This window comes from Bufo gargarizans, chromosome 3 (genome assembly GCF_014858855.1).
Source record: "Bufo gargarizans isolate SCDJY-AF-19 chromosome 3, ASM1485885v1, whole genome shotgun sequence".
Taxonomy (NCBI): Eukaryota; Metazoa; Chordata; class Amphibia; order Anura; family Bufonidae; genus Bufo; species Bufo gargarizans.
Window position 1 is genome coordinate 313248440 of NC_058082.1, and position 18555 is coordinate 313266994.

The following is an 18555-nucleotide window of genomic DNA, read 5'->3' on the forward strand; positions in this document are numbered from 1 at the left end:
TAGACTAGCCCCTGTATTCTCTAGGGCAGGGGTGGCATGTGTGCTGGAATACAATGGCCACTGCTGCTCAGTTCATACATCTCTTTGCTGTGGTTGTGCAGATTGAAGGGCATGGGACAGGATCCCCCATTCTAGTGATCAGTGAGGATCTTGGCAGTCAGATCTCCATCAATCTAACATGTTTGACCTGTACAGGAGTTTTGATAAAATCTAAATTGACAGTTTTTTCCAAGATTGTTAAAAAAAAAAAAAAAATTGGCCATAAAATAGCAGCACCACTACCTAGGAGGTCCCTGCTAGTCGTAGAACCCATTCACACATAGGAGGAGAGTAATAAAAAGGTATAAAGAAAAACTGGCTTAGTTGCCAATAGCAACCAATCAGATTCCACTTTTCATTTTCCAAAGGAATCCGGAAAAATGAAAGGTGGAATCTGATTGGGTGTTATGGCCAAAACCATATTTGCCCCATAGTCTTTTGCCTGTGGAGTTTGGTGCAGATTACATGCCCAAAAGCCACCGCCGGCCATGCAGAGTTTACCTGCAGTTCACGGCCATGGTGTATAGCCATAACCACTCCAAGATGGGACATAGCTTTTCTTGGCTGGTGTCTGGACGGACACTTCTGGAATTGCGTTGAGTGTCCACTCACACTTTAGCTCCATTCAGTACGACTAAACCACAAGCAGGTTCACGGCATTCACATTGAAAAACCATGGCAGTAACCCACCGCTACAAGAAAGGGTTCTGGGTTTGGAGGACTGCTGTCACCTATGCAGCCACTGCTTACCAAGTGTGTCCTGTAATGCTTCATTTCCCTGCACAGATACAAGAAATAGCAAGGTGATTGGAGGCTGAACTGCCGGGCACCCATGGTCAGATAACTTCATGGCGACCTGCTCAATTAAAAGGAGTTTTCCTAAGAGAGCCCGGATAGTCAAACATAGTCAATATCTCACAAATCGGCTCCTTGTTTGTGTTAAAAATGTATTGATTTTACTTAAGTTACGCGGAAATGATGCTGTCATTGAAGAATGTGACGATGGCTGTGGTGGAGACACTTCTCAATAAGTTTGAAGAGGATCAGGCCAGGAACCGAGAAATGCAGAAGAAAGCCTTGCATGAGCAGCACAGCAGTAGATACACGGATAACTGCTCGGATAGCGATTCCTCTTTCAACCAGGTAATGCTCTTCTGATCCACGTACTGATAACCTATTAAATGTCGGCCCATGGTGTCTGTGAAAAATAATGATCTTGCATGCTTAAGGTGAGGTAAGGTGAGATGCAGCCATGTAGCTTGGACTCTTAGACCCCTTTCACACGGGTGCAATGAGTGACGTGAACGCATTGCACCTGCACTGAATCTTGACCCATTCATTTCAATGGGGCTGTGCGCATGAGCAATGTTTTTCACGCATCACTTGTGCGTTGCGTGAAAATCGCACCATGTTCTATATTCTGTGTTTTTCACGCAACGCAGGCCCCATCGAAATGAATGGGTCTGCGTGAAAATCGCATAGCATCTGTAAGCAAGTGCAGATGCAATGCGATTTTCACGGATGGTTGCTAAGGAGATGATGAGATGAGCCCCTGGACCCCATTAAAGTCTATTTACTGTATTATTTTATTATTTTCCATTATAACATGGTTATAATGGAAAATAATAGCACTCTTTAATACAGAATGCTAAGTAAAATGTCCATTAAGGGTTAAAAAATAATAAAATTACTTACCTCACCCACTTGATCGCGCAGCCGTTATAGTCTTCTTTCTTCTTCTTGCAGGACCTGCAAAAGGACCTGCGCTGACGTCATCGAGCGCGGTGATGTCAGCGCAGGACCTGCGCTGACGTCACCGCGTTTACCACGTGTTGAGCGCAATGACGTCAGCGCAGGTCCTGCAGGAAGAAGAAAGAAGACGTTAACGGCTGCGCGTTCACTTCGCTAGTGTAAAAACAAAAAAACTGCACATTACAGTCGACCATAGCTATAAAACACTAATATGCCTTTTACAGCAGTCTCAAAGGGGTCTTGGGCTATGCCACCACCTAAGTCGCTCCTTATGCCTGCACGGCTGCCACTGCATCTCCCTGTTGCGCGGATCAAAACATACGGTGGGGAATCGCCCAATAGCAGGCCGCGACAGGGGGGTTTGTCCCCATCTCTACCTGCTGTTGGCTGTGTGACTGCATCGAGAGCGAGAGTCCGGACAGCCTAAAAGCTGAGATACAAAGGCTATGTTGAGCTTCGGTCACCATGAATGATGACAGTTTCTATATATTTTTTATATTTTTCAGAGTTATACATTCATGAATCAGGAACAGTTACAACTAATTGCTGAGCAGCTGGATCCCAGTCAGCCGGAGGAGGTACTGGTTATAAGTGACTGGTATTACTGGTCTGATCATAGTAGGAACGTGATCTATGAAATGTTAACTAATTGTCTTGTTTTTACCAAATATCTACTTGTGTAGTATGATTTACTGATTATTCCCTGCTGTTACTTTACTCTTCTGAGTGCTCTCATTTCCGAAAAAACACTATAATTGGGGCCACGAACGCCGAATGGGGGCAGGGTGAGTGTTCAGAAATTAAACCTCATCCTGCTTTCTGCCTGTTGGACACCAACGTCAAATGGTTATTATAGCAGGGATTTTAACTATTGCAGTCTTTCAAAATGGTCATACATCTATGACACTGGAATAATAGGTGAATAATCTATGTGGGAACAGTCTTAAAAAAATAAATAATAATAATTTTATATATATATATATATATATATATATTTTTTTTTTTTTTTGTGTATATGAACTATATTTTGTCCATCGATTGGATGAAAATTTGAAACACAGCCAACTTCTTTCTTCTTTTCAGAAGATGATGGTCTGTCATCTCTTGGCTGTAACCAGCCCTGTGCCTCACATGGATCCAGAGGTTTCCCCGTTCATTGCTCTGCTGGATTTATATCAAGCTGGTAGCATAGGGGGGTGCACTTTCTAAGGGGGTGCATACTTTCTGCTGCAGCTGGTGGCAGTTGAAGGATGGAACTGAGCATGTTCTTCCATATCAGTGAGCAGGGCAGAGAGATTAGAAAAAGAGCAAACAGCAGGTGGCGCTATACAGATAGAGTTCAGTGAATAACTCAGTGGCTATACTACATTTTTAATAACATGCCATTACAAAAGTATTCAGATCCAGGTGCTGGTTTTTTCGTGGGACATCCCCTTAAAGTTTCAACTGAGAAATATTTGTTTTGGTTGAGTTTTAGATTAATGTGCATGGCTACCTTGAGGCTCTAGCTTCCACGCCAGCACTGTTTTCTAATTATTTTGAGCACCTGGTCCTCCTTAGGCCTCATGCACACGACCATTGTTTTATTCCGTGTCCGTTGCGCCGTTTTTCGTGATTTTCTGCGGACCCATTGACATTCAATGGGTCAGTTGAAAACTTGGCTAATGCACCGTTTGTCGTCCGTGATCCGTGGTTCCAGTCCGTCAAAAAAATATAATCTGTCCTATTATTTTAGCGGAAAACGGTACGCGGACCAATTCAAGTCAATGGGACCGCTAAAAAACACGGAGGCACACAAGATTGTCATCCGCGCCCTTTTTTTTTTCTATCATTTGCACGGCAAACCTGTCTTTTTTTTTACTTTCCTTCATGTCTGGTGATCCTCCAAAAATAAAGGAAGACACATGGAAACAAAAACTGAAACGGAACAACGGAACCCCATTTTGCGTTAACGGAACACAACAACGGTCGTGTGCATGAGGCCTTAAGATGATGTTTCATTTGTTCACTTTCACTCTCTCTAAAAGGTGCGGAACGAGGCCATGCAAACATTGTGTTCTGCTCCCCCATCAGACGTTCTCAATTGCGAGTGCTGGAGCGTTCTTCATAAAAATCTCAATTTGGCTCTGGCTGATCCGAACTCCACGTTCACAGTAAGAAAATTTGAAATCCGTAAAATGTATTGTGCACCTTTTGTAGAGGTATAAAGTTTGAATCCGAGTAAGTCACTAAAATGAAGGGCTATTTTTGAAGTGCCATAGGTTTTTGTATGTCTGAACTATGCCCACTCTGTAGCCCTGTGACCGTTGTAGGTCCAAGCACTTATATCTCCATTGATGCCATCTTCTGACGTGTCTCTATGGCATATCAGAGGAAAGAAATGTCTGCATGTGATGTTTGAGGTTGGTCCTTTGTCATTGAAATGATAGAATAATTACTTTAATTCAGTTAATGAAATTAATAAATCTTTGATCGCTTTCAGGAAAGAATTTTACGCTTTTATGCAAAAACATTCTCTTCATCTCCCCTGAATATGGCGCGTGAAGTCTACACAAGCTTGGGTATGAGATTTATCTCCTACCGTGATAATTAGTTATGTATAGAAATAACAGGAGGCTCCACAGCAACTGTCCATGTAGCATTGCTTAAAGGGGTTATCTCATGACTAATGTAAAATATTTAAATCAGATATCATATAGTACATGACAATCTCTAACGAAACTAGAACCAGCCCTGTACCTCACATGGGTCGAGAGATCACCCCAGTCATTGCTCTGCTAGATTTATATCAAGCTGGCAGCTCAATGGGAGTGTCTTTTCTCCTGTAGCTAAGGGGGTGTGTCTCAGCTCTCCCTATCACAGCTAAGGGGGCGTGTCTCAGCTCTCCCTATCACAGCTCAGGAGGTAGTTGCAGGATGAAACTGAGCATGTGCGACCTTCTCAGTGAGCAGCTCAAAGAAATTAAAAAGAAAACAGCAGGTGGCGCTATACAGATACATTTTATTGAATAACTCAGTGACTATGCTACATTTTTAACTACATGCAATAACAAAAGTATTCAGATCCAGGTGCTGGTTGAAAACTGTAGAATATTTTTCAAGGGACAACCTCTTTATTAAAGTAATCAAAATGTCCCCAATTTAAAAGGTTTATTCCAGATGGGAAACTCAATTTCAAATTGAAGCCGTCTGCAGTTCCAGGTTTCTAAGTTCTAGTATCATAGCATAATATATGATTACCTCCAGTCCACCTTACAAATAGAACAGGGGTTTCTTGGGAGATATTCACACAGTGTTTGCAGTGTATATGCCAGGAAAAGTGTCAGCTTGCCGAATAAGGAGTCTCTGGTGCTTGAGTACAATGGCAAATTATTGGCTGAATTTGACCCATCATGCCATAAACATGCAGTTCTGGCCGTTGACGGATGACATTTTCTGACATGGCAAATTACATTTTCAGCAGTCTGCCATCGGAAATCGCAAACAATTGTTTGCTTTTTAGTCTGTGTATGGCCAGCTTCTTACAGTCTTCAGGAGGAGATGGAGTACAGCGCATACAGAGCCTTATCTGTGTGTATAGAGTTTCTATCCTGCCTAAGGCCTCATGCACACGCCCGTTGCCCAGCCGTTCCGTGCATTGGGGACAATTGCAGTCCCCAATGTACGGGCACCATCAACTTGAATGGGTCCGTGATCCGTCCACTCCGGTGCTGAGGCACGGAGAGTAACTCTCACGGAAGCACCTTCCGGATTGTGGACGCATTCAAGTGAATGGGTCCACATCTGTTGTCATGATACCAAAATTTTGATTTGATTTCGATACCATAAAAAAGTATTGCGATAGTCGATACCATGCAATACCACACGAAAAAAATTAAACGGCAAAAAAGCTGTGTGCATTCCACATTTTATGGAACATCCGGCCCATAATAGAACCGTCCAATCCTATTTTTTGGGGGAGAACAAGGTGACTAAAAAATAACGAATCCCCCGTTTTTTTTTTTGGTTTTTTTTTTTGGGTCTGTTATGGCGTTCACCGCATAGGAGATATTTTATTTTATTTTAAGAGTTCAGAGATTTTTCTATGCGGTGATACCTAATATGTTTATTCTTTTTATTGTTTATATATTCTATATATAAAATTGGGAAAGGGGGTGATTTAAACTTTTTCTTTTAATTTTTTTTTAAATAACTATTAGCCCCCTGAGGGGCTAGAACCCTTGTCCTATTCACCCTAATAGAGATCTATTATGGTGAATAGAGAGTTTACATTGTCCCTGCTGCCCTGTGCTTACCATGGATATAACACTGAGGAGCAGGGGAGGGGATCCTGTGGCCACTATGCCACCAATAAAGATAATACTGTGGGGGGGAGGCCACTGTGCCACCAATGATTATAATGAACCCGTTAATACAAATGTACGCGGCAAGTGCAAGCCATAACATACAGCCGACACCCAGCCTCAATGACAGGGATCCCTTCGAACCACGTCAATTAACCCCTCAGATGCCGCACCTGAGGGGTTAATTGGGGTTCGCAGGATAGCGTTCCCTGTTATTGAGGCCACGTACATTTGCATTAACAGGTTAATTTTATTAATTGGTAGCGCAGTGGCTGCAGCCTCTCCCCTCCTTCTCAGTATTATCCTCTCATTGGTGGCGCAGTAGCCACTGGCCCTCCCCTCCTCCTCAATATTATCTTCTCATTGGTGGCAGCTGCAGCCGTGTCACAGTGGGAAGGAACTCCCTCCTTCTCCACTGTGCCAGCTCAGGACAACATGGTGCGTGCAGAGAGCTTCGCGTGCCATGTTCTCTAACAGCTACTAGGCTGTGCAGTAGCGCAGCCTAGTATCGGAAAATAGCAAATCTCGGTATCGTATCGATCTGGGTCTAAAAGTGTTGATTGGGTATTGATAGTTCAATACCCGGTGCAACCCTAATCTGTGATGTGGTGCACAAACGTCCGGAGCAACGGCCTTCTGCATAACCCCTTAAAGGGAAGGACATAACATTACAGCCAATCATTCAATAACGTACTAGTATAGTTCTTCTTTGAACTGCTCTCATTTGGTGTTTGACAACACTGTCATGTGTTCCCAGAAGTGCAGTAGTGCATTATGATTTGCTGACTCATGGACCCAGGACCACTTGACCAAGAACAGTCTCCTCCAACTGTCTTTTGTTGACGGGTCATCAAATCATGTGACCGCTAGGAGGTTGGCACCATGATACTGTAGAAGTATGCCATATATTTACTATGCTCTTTCAACAGAACTTTACCTGTGTTCTTATGAAATGTGTAAAGAATGAAAGTAAGCTTTTTGGGGGGGAAATGGGTCTAAAAATGTTATTTTTAAGAGGCCATTCTCAGTGCAATCCTGAAATCAACAGAGTGCCAGCACAGCACTACAAGAGCATAGGGATGGGCAAGGATAAAGGAGCAGAGGGAAAAGAGGGGGATGACTCCCTACTTAGTAATGATCATGATAATGAGATAACTCTTCTCAATCTACTCCAGTCTGCACAGCAAAGCTGAACAGTGAAAACAGAAATATTAACCTATTGCGTGCTCCAGTGACTGGTGTGAAAAGTTGAATATTAATGAATTTTTTATATGAATCTTCAGATAAAGAAAAAAATAAAAATCGCCACTAAAAATGTAATACACAGACACACATTTTTTAGAACTTGACTGAAATAACGTGTAATTTTCTCACTATATAAAGCTATTAGCCAATGTATTTACTTGTTTCTTTTAGCGAAACACTTAGAATCGTCATTTCTTTCAAGTCATAAACCAATATTATTAACTGGTGTTGACATCAACAACCCCGAAGTTGTCCGAACACTGAAAAAAGTAAGGTCCTATGTCTTTTTCTCCATTTTATTTATTTGTAGTTGCATTTTTACGCTCATTTACTTCACATTATAATCTCCTTTCTCCAGATTCGCCTTTTGAATGATTACCAGAAGGAAGTTCCATCTTTTTGGATCAGACATCCTGAAAAGTAAGCGCCTAGTGCTGTCCTCCTTATTATGCAGTCAGCAATCGAGATTTGTACGGTGCCCTGTTTCTGTCTTACAGGCCCACAGGCAGCTTTATTTAGATGATTTTTGTAGCCTAAGCCAGAAGTGGATCATAAACAAAGGAAAGATATAGATGAAAGTCTTGTACTCCAGAATCCAGTCCCAGTAATGGCTAAATAAAGCAAGATGCTTGCCAAAGCTGCTCTGTGTGAACAGTGCCCCTATGTTACCTACAAATCTCGGCAGCCTATTGTTTCCAGTGGTCTGGAGTAGTTTGCATATGTTCGCCGTGACTACTTACGTTACATGATTACTAAGAAAACTATTTCACAATGGTTTTTAAAGGGATTTAACACTTTATCATCTTTATGTTATATTGTATGTCTTTGATTTCCAAACTCGTGCAGTGTTTCCCTGTGATTAGGTACATGGAAGAAATTATAGAGAGCACATTGTCTCTGCTAGCAGTTACTCAGGAATCAAGCCCACAAATGCTTCTAGATCCAGTTTTCTACTTGTCAATGGTCGATACCAAGGCTATGTGGTTCAAGAAATGGATGGTAATCTACAGCTGTACACCTATGGCATATCTGTATTCATTCTGTACTGAAAAAAACGTCATTAACTGACACGTTAGCATAAGACCAAGTAATAAGGTGGGTCAAGGTGGATGTGGGACAGGTCACTTTAGCTGAGAACATTTTTGGCAGCACTGACTTCAGGTCCATTAAATGGCCTCAAACCAAATGCAGTTGGAGAGCTGCGGAGCACAGGATGTAAGTGGTGTACCTCCATCTTTTCTGCTTAACATACATTAAATAGTGGGAGCTACAGCCATGACAGTGACAAACATATATTATTAGGACAGCTGAAGAGAGTTGATGCCTATAAGCTCTTTAATTCTATCTTATCTTCTGCTGTGACCTCCAGCACGCCTATTACAGCAGGACTGTGGTGCTGCGTCTTCTTGAGCAAAGATATAAATCTTTGGTAAGTATTCATGTAACTGCTTGAAAACCCACTCTGTTTCCTCTCCCCTGCTCACAATGTTCTGCAGTCTGTGTTCAGTTAGTAGAATACAGACTGCTGTAAGCATTGCACCATTTGTAGTTGTCATCAGAACAAATACAGTGGTGCTTGGAAGTTTGTGAACCCTTCAGAATTTTCTATATTTTAGCATAAATATGTCCTAAAACGACATCAGAGTACTACAAGTATATAAAGATAATCAAATCAAACAAATTAGTCAAAAATATTAGACTTGGTCTTTTATTTATTGAGGACAATGATCCAATGTCACATGTCTGTGAGTGGCAAAAGTATGTAAACCTTTAAGATTAGCAGATAATTTGAAGTCGAAATTGGAGTCAGGTGTTTGCCATCAGTGGGATGACAATCGTGTGTGAGTGGGAGACCTGTTTTAATTAAAGAACATGGATCTATCAACGCATGTTTGTGGAAGTGTATCATGGCACAAACAAAGGGGATTTCTGAGGACCTCAGAAGAACAGTTGTTGATGCTCATCAGGCTGGAAAAGTTGTCAACCAACAAAGATCATGCCAAGAACAATATGTGTAATGGTCCACAAGGAAATTACCCATATTCATGTGTCCAGCATTAGGATTGTGAGGAAAAAGCCACTGCTTTCCAAAAACAACATTGCTGCTCATTTGCAGTTTGCTAAAGATCATCTAGGCAAGCCAGGAGGCTATTGGAACAATATTTTGTGGACGGATGAGACCAAAATAGAGGTTTTTAGCTTAAATGAGAAGTGTTATGTTTGGAAACAGAAACACTGCATTTCAGCATAAAAACCTTATTCCAGCCGTGTAACACAGTGGTGGTAGTATCATGTTTTGAGCCTGTTTTGCTGCATCTGGACCAGGACGGCTTGCCATCATTGATGGAACAATTAATTCTCAATTATTCCAGCAAATTCTAAAGGAACATGTCAGAACATCTGTCCGTGAGCTGAATCTCAAGAGAGCGTGCTTCATGCAGGAAGACAAGGACCCTAAGCAGTTAGTTAGGTCGTTCTACCAAAGAATGGTTAAAGAAGAATGCAGTTAACGTTTTGGAAAGTCAAAGTCGAGGCCTTCATCCAATAGAAATATTGTGTAAGGACCTGAAGCAAGCAGTTCATGGGAGAAAACCCACCAACATAAGATTGGATGCTGTTTTGTATGGAGGAATGGGCTAAAATGATCAACAATTATCAGAAATGTTTAGTTGCAGATATTGCTGCGCACAGGAGTAACACCAGATGCTGAAGGCAAAGGATGACAAACTTTTACCACTCACAGACATGAGATGTTGGAGCATGTTCCTCAATAAATGAATGATTTTTGACTCATTTGTTTGATTTAGTTATCTTTATCTACTTTTAGGTCTTGTGTGAAAATCTGATGTAGTTTTAGGTCAGATTTATGCCAAAATATAGAAAATTCTCAAGCGTTCACAAACTTTCAAGCACCACTGTATACTGAATGAAAGGGCTCCTGTTATGAGTCAAGGATACCAGTAGTAATGAGGCTACTTTCACACTTGCGGCAGAGTGATCTGGCAAGCTGTTCCGTTGCTGGAACTGCCTGCCGTATCCGGCAATCTGCATGCAAACGGACAGCATTTGTAGACGGATCCGGATGCGGATCCTTCTTACAAATGCATTGCAAGAACGGATCCGTCTCTCCGGATGTCACCCGGAGAAACTGACCCGTTATATATTTTTTTCACATCTTTACCTGTCTGCGCATGCGCAGACGGGAAGGACGGGTCCGGCATTGCAGTATTTTTCATGCCGGATTTAATACATGCCGGCACTAATACATTTTAATGTAAATTTAATGCCGAATACGGCATTCCGGCAACTGATCCGGAATTTTGGACTGAGATAATACCGCAGCATGCTGCTGTATTTTTTTCCGTCCAAAACGCCGTTCAGTGACTGAACTGATGACATCCTGATGCATCCTGAACTGATTTTTCTCCATTAAGAATGCATGGGGATAAAACTGATAAGTTATTTTCCGGTATTGAGCTCCTAGGACGGAACTCAGCGCCGGAAAAGAAAAACGCTAGTGTGAAAGTACCCTTAGTCAGAGCAACTGGACTTGTATTTTTTTTCTTGAAGTTGTTTCGCTAGTTTTCAAGAACTAAATACAAGCCCAGCTGCTCTGTCTTATTACTACTGATATACTTGACCTGTATGAATGAGAACCTTCACAGACAGTTCTGAACACTGCAGTTGTGCTGTCTTCCAGATAATTGCAGCCATTGAACAGTGCTTCTGTTATTATGAGTCCTCGCAGTCGGGAACTGACGAAAACACTAAAGCAGCATCCTCCCAGCCATATCCTGGTGAGTATAATATTGACCCGTGAAGAAGCTTTTATGTATAACATGTTTTGTTTCTTCTTTGCAAATAGACTCATCACATGTTGGATATTTCTGCTGCTCCTCTATTATTCTTCCTGGAAATGTATAAACAAATGACAACTGGGCATCACCATTAATCTTGTCAATAGCTTGTGTTCCTCCACAGTTTAAAACTGTGGGTACTGATTAGAAAGTATTAAGGCTGTGTACACCTGGAGGCAGTTTTTGTTTATGATTGCATTTCACAAATTTTTAGCTAAAAATCATATTTTCAATTGGCCTTTATTAAAAATATTGAGCCATTCTGTCACAAAGGGTTAACTGTGTGAGCGGTACTTTCACTTTGTGCTAGTCATCTAATAAACCTCATCTTTAAACTACTGAGAGGTCGTAAACACTTATTTAAGCCACAATCTTATGTGTAAGATAAGAACTGAGCTATAATGAGTGTTCATAATGTCAGAGAGCAGTGATAAGGAGTCCGTCAGCCCCCCAACTGATGTAAAAGACGAAAAATCCGGAGGCTGCTTCTAGAGCATCTCTGCTCTGTACAGAAAAAAGGGATCCATATTTTAATAAAGACCAATTAAAAAAATTATTTTTAGCTTAAAATGAGTACAATGCAATAAAAACGTTGCCCCCAAAGGTGTACGTAGCCTTTAAGGCCCCTTTACATGGAATGATTAGGCAGGCAGTTATCAGGAAGATACCTTTGTTCCTGATAATTGCCTGACCATGAGTGGAGGTGAAAGCTGCATTTGCATCTGTAACACCTGTATTATATGGGGATGAGTGATCGTGGAGAGTAGCAAATATAAAAAACATGCCATATGTTTTGTGTTTGCTTCCAGGTGCTAAACAGAAGACTTTCTACTCAAGGAAAGAGCTGCAGTATTTGTACTTTGTCCATTCACTAAATGTTCTCGGAAGGCTACTGATCTATAAGCATGGCAGAAAACTGTTCCCCATAAAACTGAAAAACCGTAAAGGTAACCAGGAATTAAAATATGATTCAAAATGATGTATGAATATGATATTATTTCACATAGATGCGTCACGTTCCCAATTGTTACTTGCACATCATCTTAATTCTTAAAAATACATTTCCTACTCACACGGTGTAGCTGGTAACTAGTGGTAGGACATCGTTTCAGACATGGGTAAAGGTGTTGGCATGCACACATGGAGCCAAATTACATAGCCATATTTCCATAAGGGGTTATCCCATGCGTGATGTAAAAAAATGAAAATCATACATTACATGACAACAAAGCTAGAACCTGCCCTGTACCTCACATGGATCCAGAAATCTGCCCATTTATTGGTGCAATTTCTCTGCTAGATTTATTTCAAGCTGGCAGCTTAGGGGGCGTGTGCTTTCTGCTGCAGCTGGTGAATCTGAGCATGTATAGGAACCTCAGTGAGCCGGACAGAGAATTTAGAAAAAGGGGAAACAGCAGGTGGCGCTATACCGATACATTTTATTGAATAGCTAAGTGACTAGACAAAATTTTTAATGACATGCAATTAGAAAAGTGTTTAGATCCAGGTGCTGGTTTGAAAAATCTAGAATGTTTTTGTGGGACAACCCCTTTAAACAATCAGAGATGTAGATCCCCTTTGGGCCTTATGAAAAATGTGCATCTTGGCCCCATCCAGAAGTTACTATTGACCTCATACATGTCAGAATAGTCTTTGGGCCTCTACTGACAGAAAACCCCTCTATCACGCTCATAAAAAAAAAGGGAGATTATGAATAATTAGAAGTGATTGTTTTTATGTTTCATGCCTTCTTTCAGAATCTGTGTCCCTGTGTGACCTGGTCGTGCTCTTCACCCACATTATGTTGTATTGCCCAAATGGACAGGAAAGAGCACTTGGAGCCTATGCAGGTAATGATGAGAACGTTTTCTATTGTTCTTGTATTTTTGCACCTGCTCGCCGTCCACATTGCACCACTGAGCAGTGTAAGTACAACTTCGCTGTCCCATTCACTTCAATGTTCAAGTGAGTGGGAAGGCAGAGCTGTAATTACACCTGCTCACCACTGTGGTTAGGATGGCGAGCAGGTAAACGGTGAAGAGAAGGCAGCGCTCATACGAGCGATGCGCTCTTTTAAAGCAGCTGATCAGCAGGGGTGCTGGGAGTCAGACCCTCCACCGATCAGATATTGATGACCTATCCTTAGGAAAGGTCATCAATATAAAAAAAAGAGGACAACCCCTTTAACTCTGTCTGCCAAACCAGGTTTGAGTGAAGGTGGCACCAAATTGCCCCTATGCTATCAGAGTAATATGATCGATCAGGGCTCCACACATTACACAATACACTGCTTATCTGTGGGCTTTGTTTCTCCCACACTCAAGTCAGACTATGTTTTTACAGTATTTAAAACTTGAATATAATTTTAAAAAATCTGTATGCTGACATACCTGAATAAGAACATGTGCTAGATTAGATAATTCGTATTGCACCAGCCACACTGTGAAAGGAAGCACATGGCGTGACGCTTGTCAGAGGGTGCGGTGGAGGACACTTCATGCAATCTACAGACGTTTCTCACTCTGTTTGGTGCAATATTAGTTGTGTGGTTACAGCAGGGGTTTTCCTGGTTTGATTGGCGTCGTTGTAAATTGCTTGCTTGGCAGTACTGTTCATGGTCCAGTCATCCCAGTCCTCCACCAATGAGATGACAATGAGGACTACCTTGCAGATAAACCCTTTCCTGTCCAACAGTGTTAAGGACCCTTTACACTGGCCAAGAATCACATAGATCATCGCTAACAAGCGTTCATAATAACGTTCGTTAGTCAAGATCTGGCAGTGTAAATTTACCGCCGATTACCCGATGAACAAGTGAAATGCTCGTTCATCAGGTAATTGGATCGTTGGTGTGAACACAAAAATCTTTGTGTTTACACAGTACGATCAGGAAACAATCTGCTGCCGGGAATCAACGAGTCTATATGGGGAACAGTGATGGCATTAGTGATCACTCCTCCCCATCTCTGGACGCGATCGCTACATGTAAAAGCAGTGGCCTCCTCCACCAGCAAGCAGCAGATTTTCGGGAAGGAACGCTTGTGTTCTCTCTCCTACTGCTACAGAAGGACAATATTCTGTATTCAATTTTCAATGACTGTATTTTTCGCCAGCGTCTTATGGGGCGAGTACTAATGAGCGCTTCCTTTATAGAAGCGCTCATTAGGACCGGGAAGCTTCCTGGTCCTCGGCTTTCGGGTGTGCACAGCGTGAGGGCGCTCTGTGACCTCACGCTGTGCGCATCAGTTCACAGCACAGCTGCGGCAGGAATTAGACGGGCGCGGGCGGTGAGGAGCGGCGGCGTCTGGTGCAGGAAAGGTAAGTGGTTTATTTATTTTATCTGGCATGAGGCAATGGGGGCTGATGAGAGGCATAAGGGCTGATTTGAGGCATGGGGGCTGATATGGGGCTGATGAGAGCCGTGGGGGCTGATGAAAGGCATGGGGCTCTTATCTGAGGTTTGATTGGGGGTCATTTATATTGGGATGAGAGGCATGAGGGCTGATAATGAGGGCTGATAATGGGGGCTGATTATGGGGGTGGATGAGAGAAATAAGGGCTGATTATGAGGGTGATGAGAGGCAAAGGAGCTGATATGGGATCTGATGAGAGGCATAGGGCTGATGAGAGTGAAGAAAATACTAATGAGCGCTTTCTTTATGGAAGCACTCATTAGTACCGGAGGACCGGGAAGCTTCCTGGTCCTTGGCTGTCAGCTGTGCACAGCATGAGGGCGCTCTGTGACCTCGCGCTGTGCGCATCAGTACACAGCACAGCTGCGGCAGGAAGAAGACGGGCGCGGGCGGTGAGGAGCGTCGGCGTACGGAGCAGGAGAGGTAAGTGGTTTATTTATTTTATCTGGCATGAGGCAATGGGGCTGATGAGAGGCAAAAGGGCTGATAATGGGGGCTAATGAGAGGCATAAGGGCTGATAATGGGGGCTAATGAGAGGCATAAGGGCTGATTATGGGGGCTAATGAGAGGCATAGGGGCTGATATGGGGGTGATGAGAGGCATAGGAGCTGATATGGGGGTAATGAGAGGCATAGGAGCTGATATGGGGGTAATGAGAGGCATAGGAGCTGATATGGGGGTAATGAGAGGCATAGGAGCTGATATGGGAGCTGATGAGAGGCATGGGGGCTGATATGGGGGTGATGAGAGGCATAGGAGCTGATATGGGAGCTGATGAGAGGCATGGGGGCTGATATGGGGGTGATGAGAGGCATAGGAGCTGATATGGGAGCTGATGAGAGGCATGGGGGCTGATGAGAGGCATGGGGCTGATATGGGAGCTGATAAGAGGCATGGGGCTGATATGGGGGTGATGAGAGGCATAGGAGCTGATATGGGAGCTGATGAGAGGCATGGGGGCTGATGAGAGGCATGGGGCTGATATGGGCCTGATGAGAGGCATAGTTGCTGATATGGGAGCTGATGAGAGGCATGGGGCTGATATGGGGGTGATGAGAGGCATAGGAGCTGATATGGGAGCTGATGAGAGGCATAAGGACTGATATGGGGCTGATGAGAGGCATGGGGCTCTTATCTGAGGTCTGATTGGTGGTCATTTACATTGGGGTCTGAGCTGAGGTCTGATTGGGGTCTTATTAACATTGGGGGTATGATTGGTGGTCTCACCTGAGGTGTAATGAAAAATATATTTTTCTTATAGTCCTCATTTAAAACGTAGGTGTGTCTTATAGGACGAAAAATATGGTATATAATACAGGCAACAATTCTAAACAAAAAAGCCATTTTGCTTTATATTTTTTTGTAACGTGCTACCAATTATTGGGCACATGGTACTGTATTTAGATGATGATAAGTCTCTAGTTCTGTGGCAGAAAGATGGCTATACACTATCAGATATCTGAGTTCCCCTGTCTTTGGCATGGCTAGCCCTTATTGAATGTGAATGATACATTCAGGCATCCATAAGGTGTCACAATCCGCCATGCTTGTATTGCTAGCACATTTGGGTTGATTGGGAATTCATTTCTCATGTAGATATTACAGAACTTTTTGGGCATCTCTGATGGTCCATATGGTGGATCCCTACAACTAAGCGGCTGCTGAGCTCTATAAAGTGCAACTATTCATTCATTGGGGATTCAGGTTTGAGAAGCAGTCCAGGTGCTGTATTCTTCAAAGGACTGCTGCGTGTTTGTTTTAGGAACCATTATGGATCCAAGTTCATGGACCCTCTCCATACCATTCCCACAGTTTGGAAAAAGATGGTTTTCACAGGAACTTTTCTTCTGCAGTGGGATCTCTACTGTATATTGTCTCCACCAGGACACAATTCTTTTCTAATACCCCTGTAACATGACTTGCTGTTTGTACCTCCAGGAAGCTATGCTCCAGCACATCTAGCTATGGAAGTTCTCAAAATGCTCTGTGATCGGAAGGAATGTGCCAGTGAATGCCTGTACAATGGGGCCGTTATAGAGAGCCTGCTGTCTCCAATACGAAAGCTTCTGAAAGCAAAGAAGGTCAGTGCTGGGTATCATTCTAATGCAGTACACACCTTGATCAAAGCTGGTACACTGTTATCTTAGCATTTTCATCTTTGCTATTTGGGGACCTCCTATTTGGACAATACTTAGATGCCTTAATAATAGGCTGATCACATAGTGTTCCTCTGTTGGGACCCCATTGATCGACAGGGCCAAGTTACTGAATTGTCACCTGCCTGGCTCTGTCAATCAAGGAGTGGGAGGGCCTGAGAGGAAGGAGGAGGAGCAAGGGTGCACATAACTGCTCATTTGCATATGGATTTAAAGAAAAAAAAAATCTCCACCATAAGCAACAAATCACTAAGAGGAAGTTATCATTACATTGAGCTGAGTTAGCCCTACAAGGCATTGTGCCCGGTTTTATCAGTACATTTCCTGGTCACACAATCCCTTTAAATAAATAAAAAATCTTGCTTTTTTTTAATTCCCCCCTCATTTTCCTGTCTCTGTATGGTGTAAACCTGGGCATGTTGAGATGCCCTGAGCCTGGAACGAGGCAGCATTGTGTCCTTTGCTGTTTACCCTCCATCATGGGTATTAGAGCAGGATTGTGTTGCCACAACGGAAGCACGTAAGGTAATCTATATGGCTGGTGCTCCTGTAATGTCTTTCATGATTTCTGTGTTTGTTTTCAGGTTCACCAAAACTGTGATGAATGCACATTGACATTTCTTGCTGATATTTTGGCCAGGATCGCCTCTAATGGAGCAGGGCTCTCATTACTTTTCTATGGAGAAAAGACAGATTCTACCAAGGACAGGTATGTACCGCAGTGAAAATGGTCAAAGGTATTCTCCATATCAGTAGGGAGCTGGGACCTCTAAGCTAAACGCCTACACTTCTTCTTTTTTCTAGTATTCCCATATCTCAGGTTGGCAAAGTGTTAATTCCAGTGGTGCAGTGGCTGTGCCAAATGTGCATTCTTTGCCATTCCAAGCACTGGAAATTCCCAGGGTTTCCATTCTCAGCATAGAGTGTAGAACTTATGAATTATGATAAGCTTCAGCCTTGTCAAAAGCGAGTACCCATTCATTCAGGGCATTGGTGGGGTCCAGCTTCAGCACTCCCATAAATGTTATTTTCTGAAATAATAAAATGGAAAGCGATTTTATTTATGACCCCGAAAGTGCTCAGGCTAAGAAAAAAAACACGTATTCACTGATTCTCCGTTCCATCACCAAGGGTCCCGTCCCTCGTGCGCTTGGTCTCCTGTAGACTGGAAGTGTGACATTGTGACGTTATCTGTTCATTGGCATTAGCAGTCACATGCCGCCTGGTGCACATGACCACAGGCAGGATGTCATGCAGCAGGGACAAGACTCTTGGCGCTGGAACGGAGCACTGGTGAATAGGTCACTGCCTATTTTATGCTCATCGCTTTCAGAGCCATAATTAAAATATCTTTGGGAGTTGGACAACTTTTACCACCTAAACAGTAAGAATAAAGCAATTATCAGTCCAGTACTGAACTGAGAGACTAACTGACCCTAGTAGGAGAAGGAAAATTTTTCTTAAAGGGAACCTGTCATGTTGAACATTATGTTTGGGCTGCAGGTAGCATGTTATAGAGCAGGAGGAGCTGAGCAGATTGAAATATAGTTTTGTGGGAAAAGATTCAGTAAAATGTGCAATTTATACATTTAAATTCCTGCTCATTCTGGGCTTTGAAGTCAAGGAGGCGGTCCTATCAGCGATTGACAGCTATCTGTGTATTTACAGTCATAGAGGGAAGGCTGTCAAACACTGATAGCTGTATGGAGGAGGCGTTCCTATCAGTGATTGACAGCCTTCCCTCTATGAC

The 18555-nt window shown here is 42.8% G+C and overlaps 1 protein-coding gene across 2 annotated transcripts in view; it reads left to right on the forward strand.

Moving 5' to 3' along the window:
* TBC1D32 (TBC1 domain family member 32) overlaps positions 1-18555 on the forward strand; it is a 64618-nt gene that overhangs the window by 12728 nt on the left and 33335 nt on the right. For both annotated transcript variants that reach the window (XM_044287281.1, XM_044287282.1), the window contains exons 4-16: positions 1005-1182; positions 2298-2369; positions 3819-3944; positions 4274-4352; positions 7550-7647; positions 7737-7798; positions 8242-8377; positions 8748-8807; positions 11079-11175; positions 12045-12182; positions 12993-13085; positions 16588-16730; positions 17390-17514. In XM_044287281.1, coding sequence (XP_044143216.1) covers positions 1005-1182; positions 2298-2369; positions 3819-3944; positions 4274-4352; positions 7550-7647; positions 7737-7798; positions 8242-8377; positions 8748-8807; positions 11079-11175; positions 12045-12182; positions 12993-13085; positions 16588-16730; positions 17390-17514 — 1407 coding nt within the window. The remainder of the gene's footprint in view (positions 1-1004; positions 1183-2297; positions 2370-3818; positions 3945-4273; positions 4353-7549; positions 7648-7736; positions 7799-8241; positions 8378-8747; positions 8808-11078; positions 11176-12044; positions 12183-12992; positions 13086-16587; positions 16731-17389; positions 17515-18555) is intronic.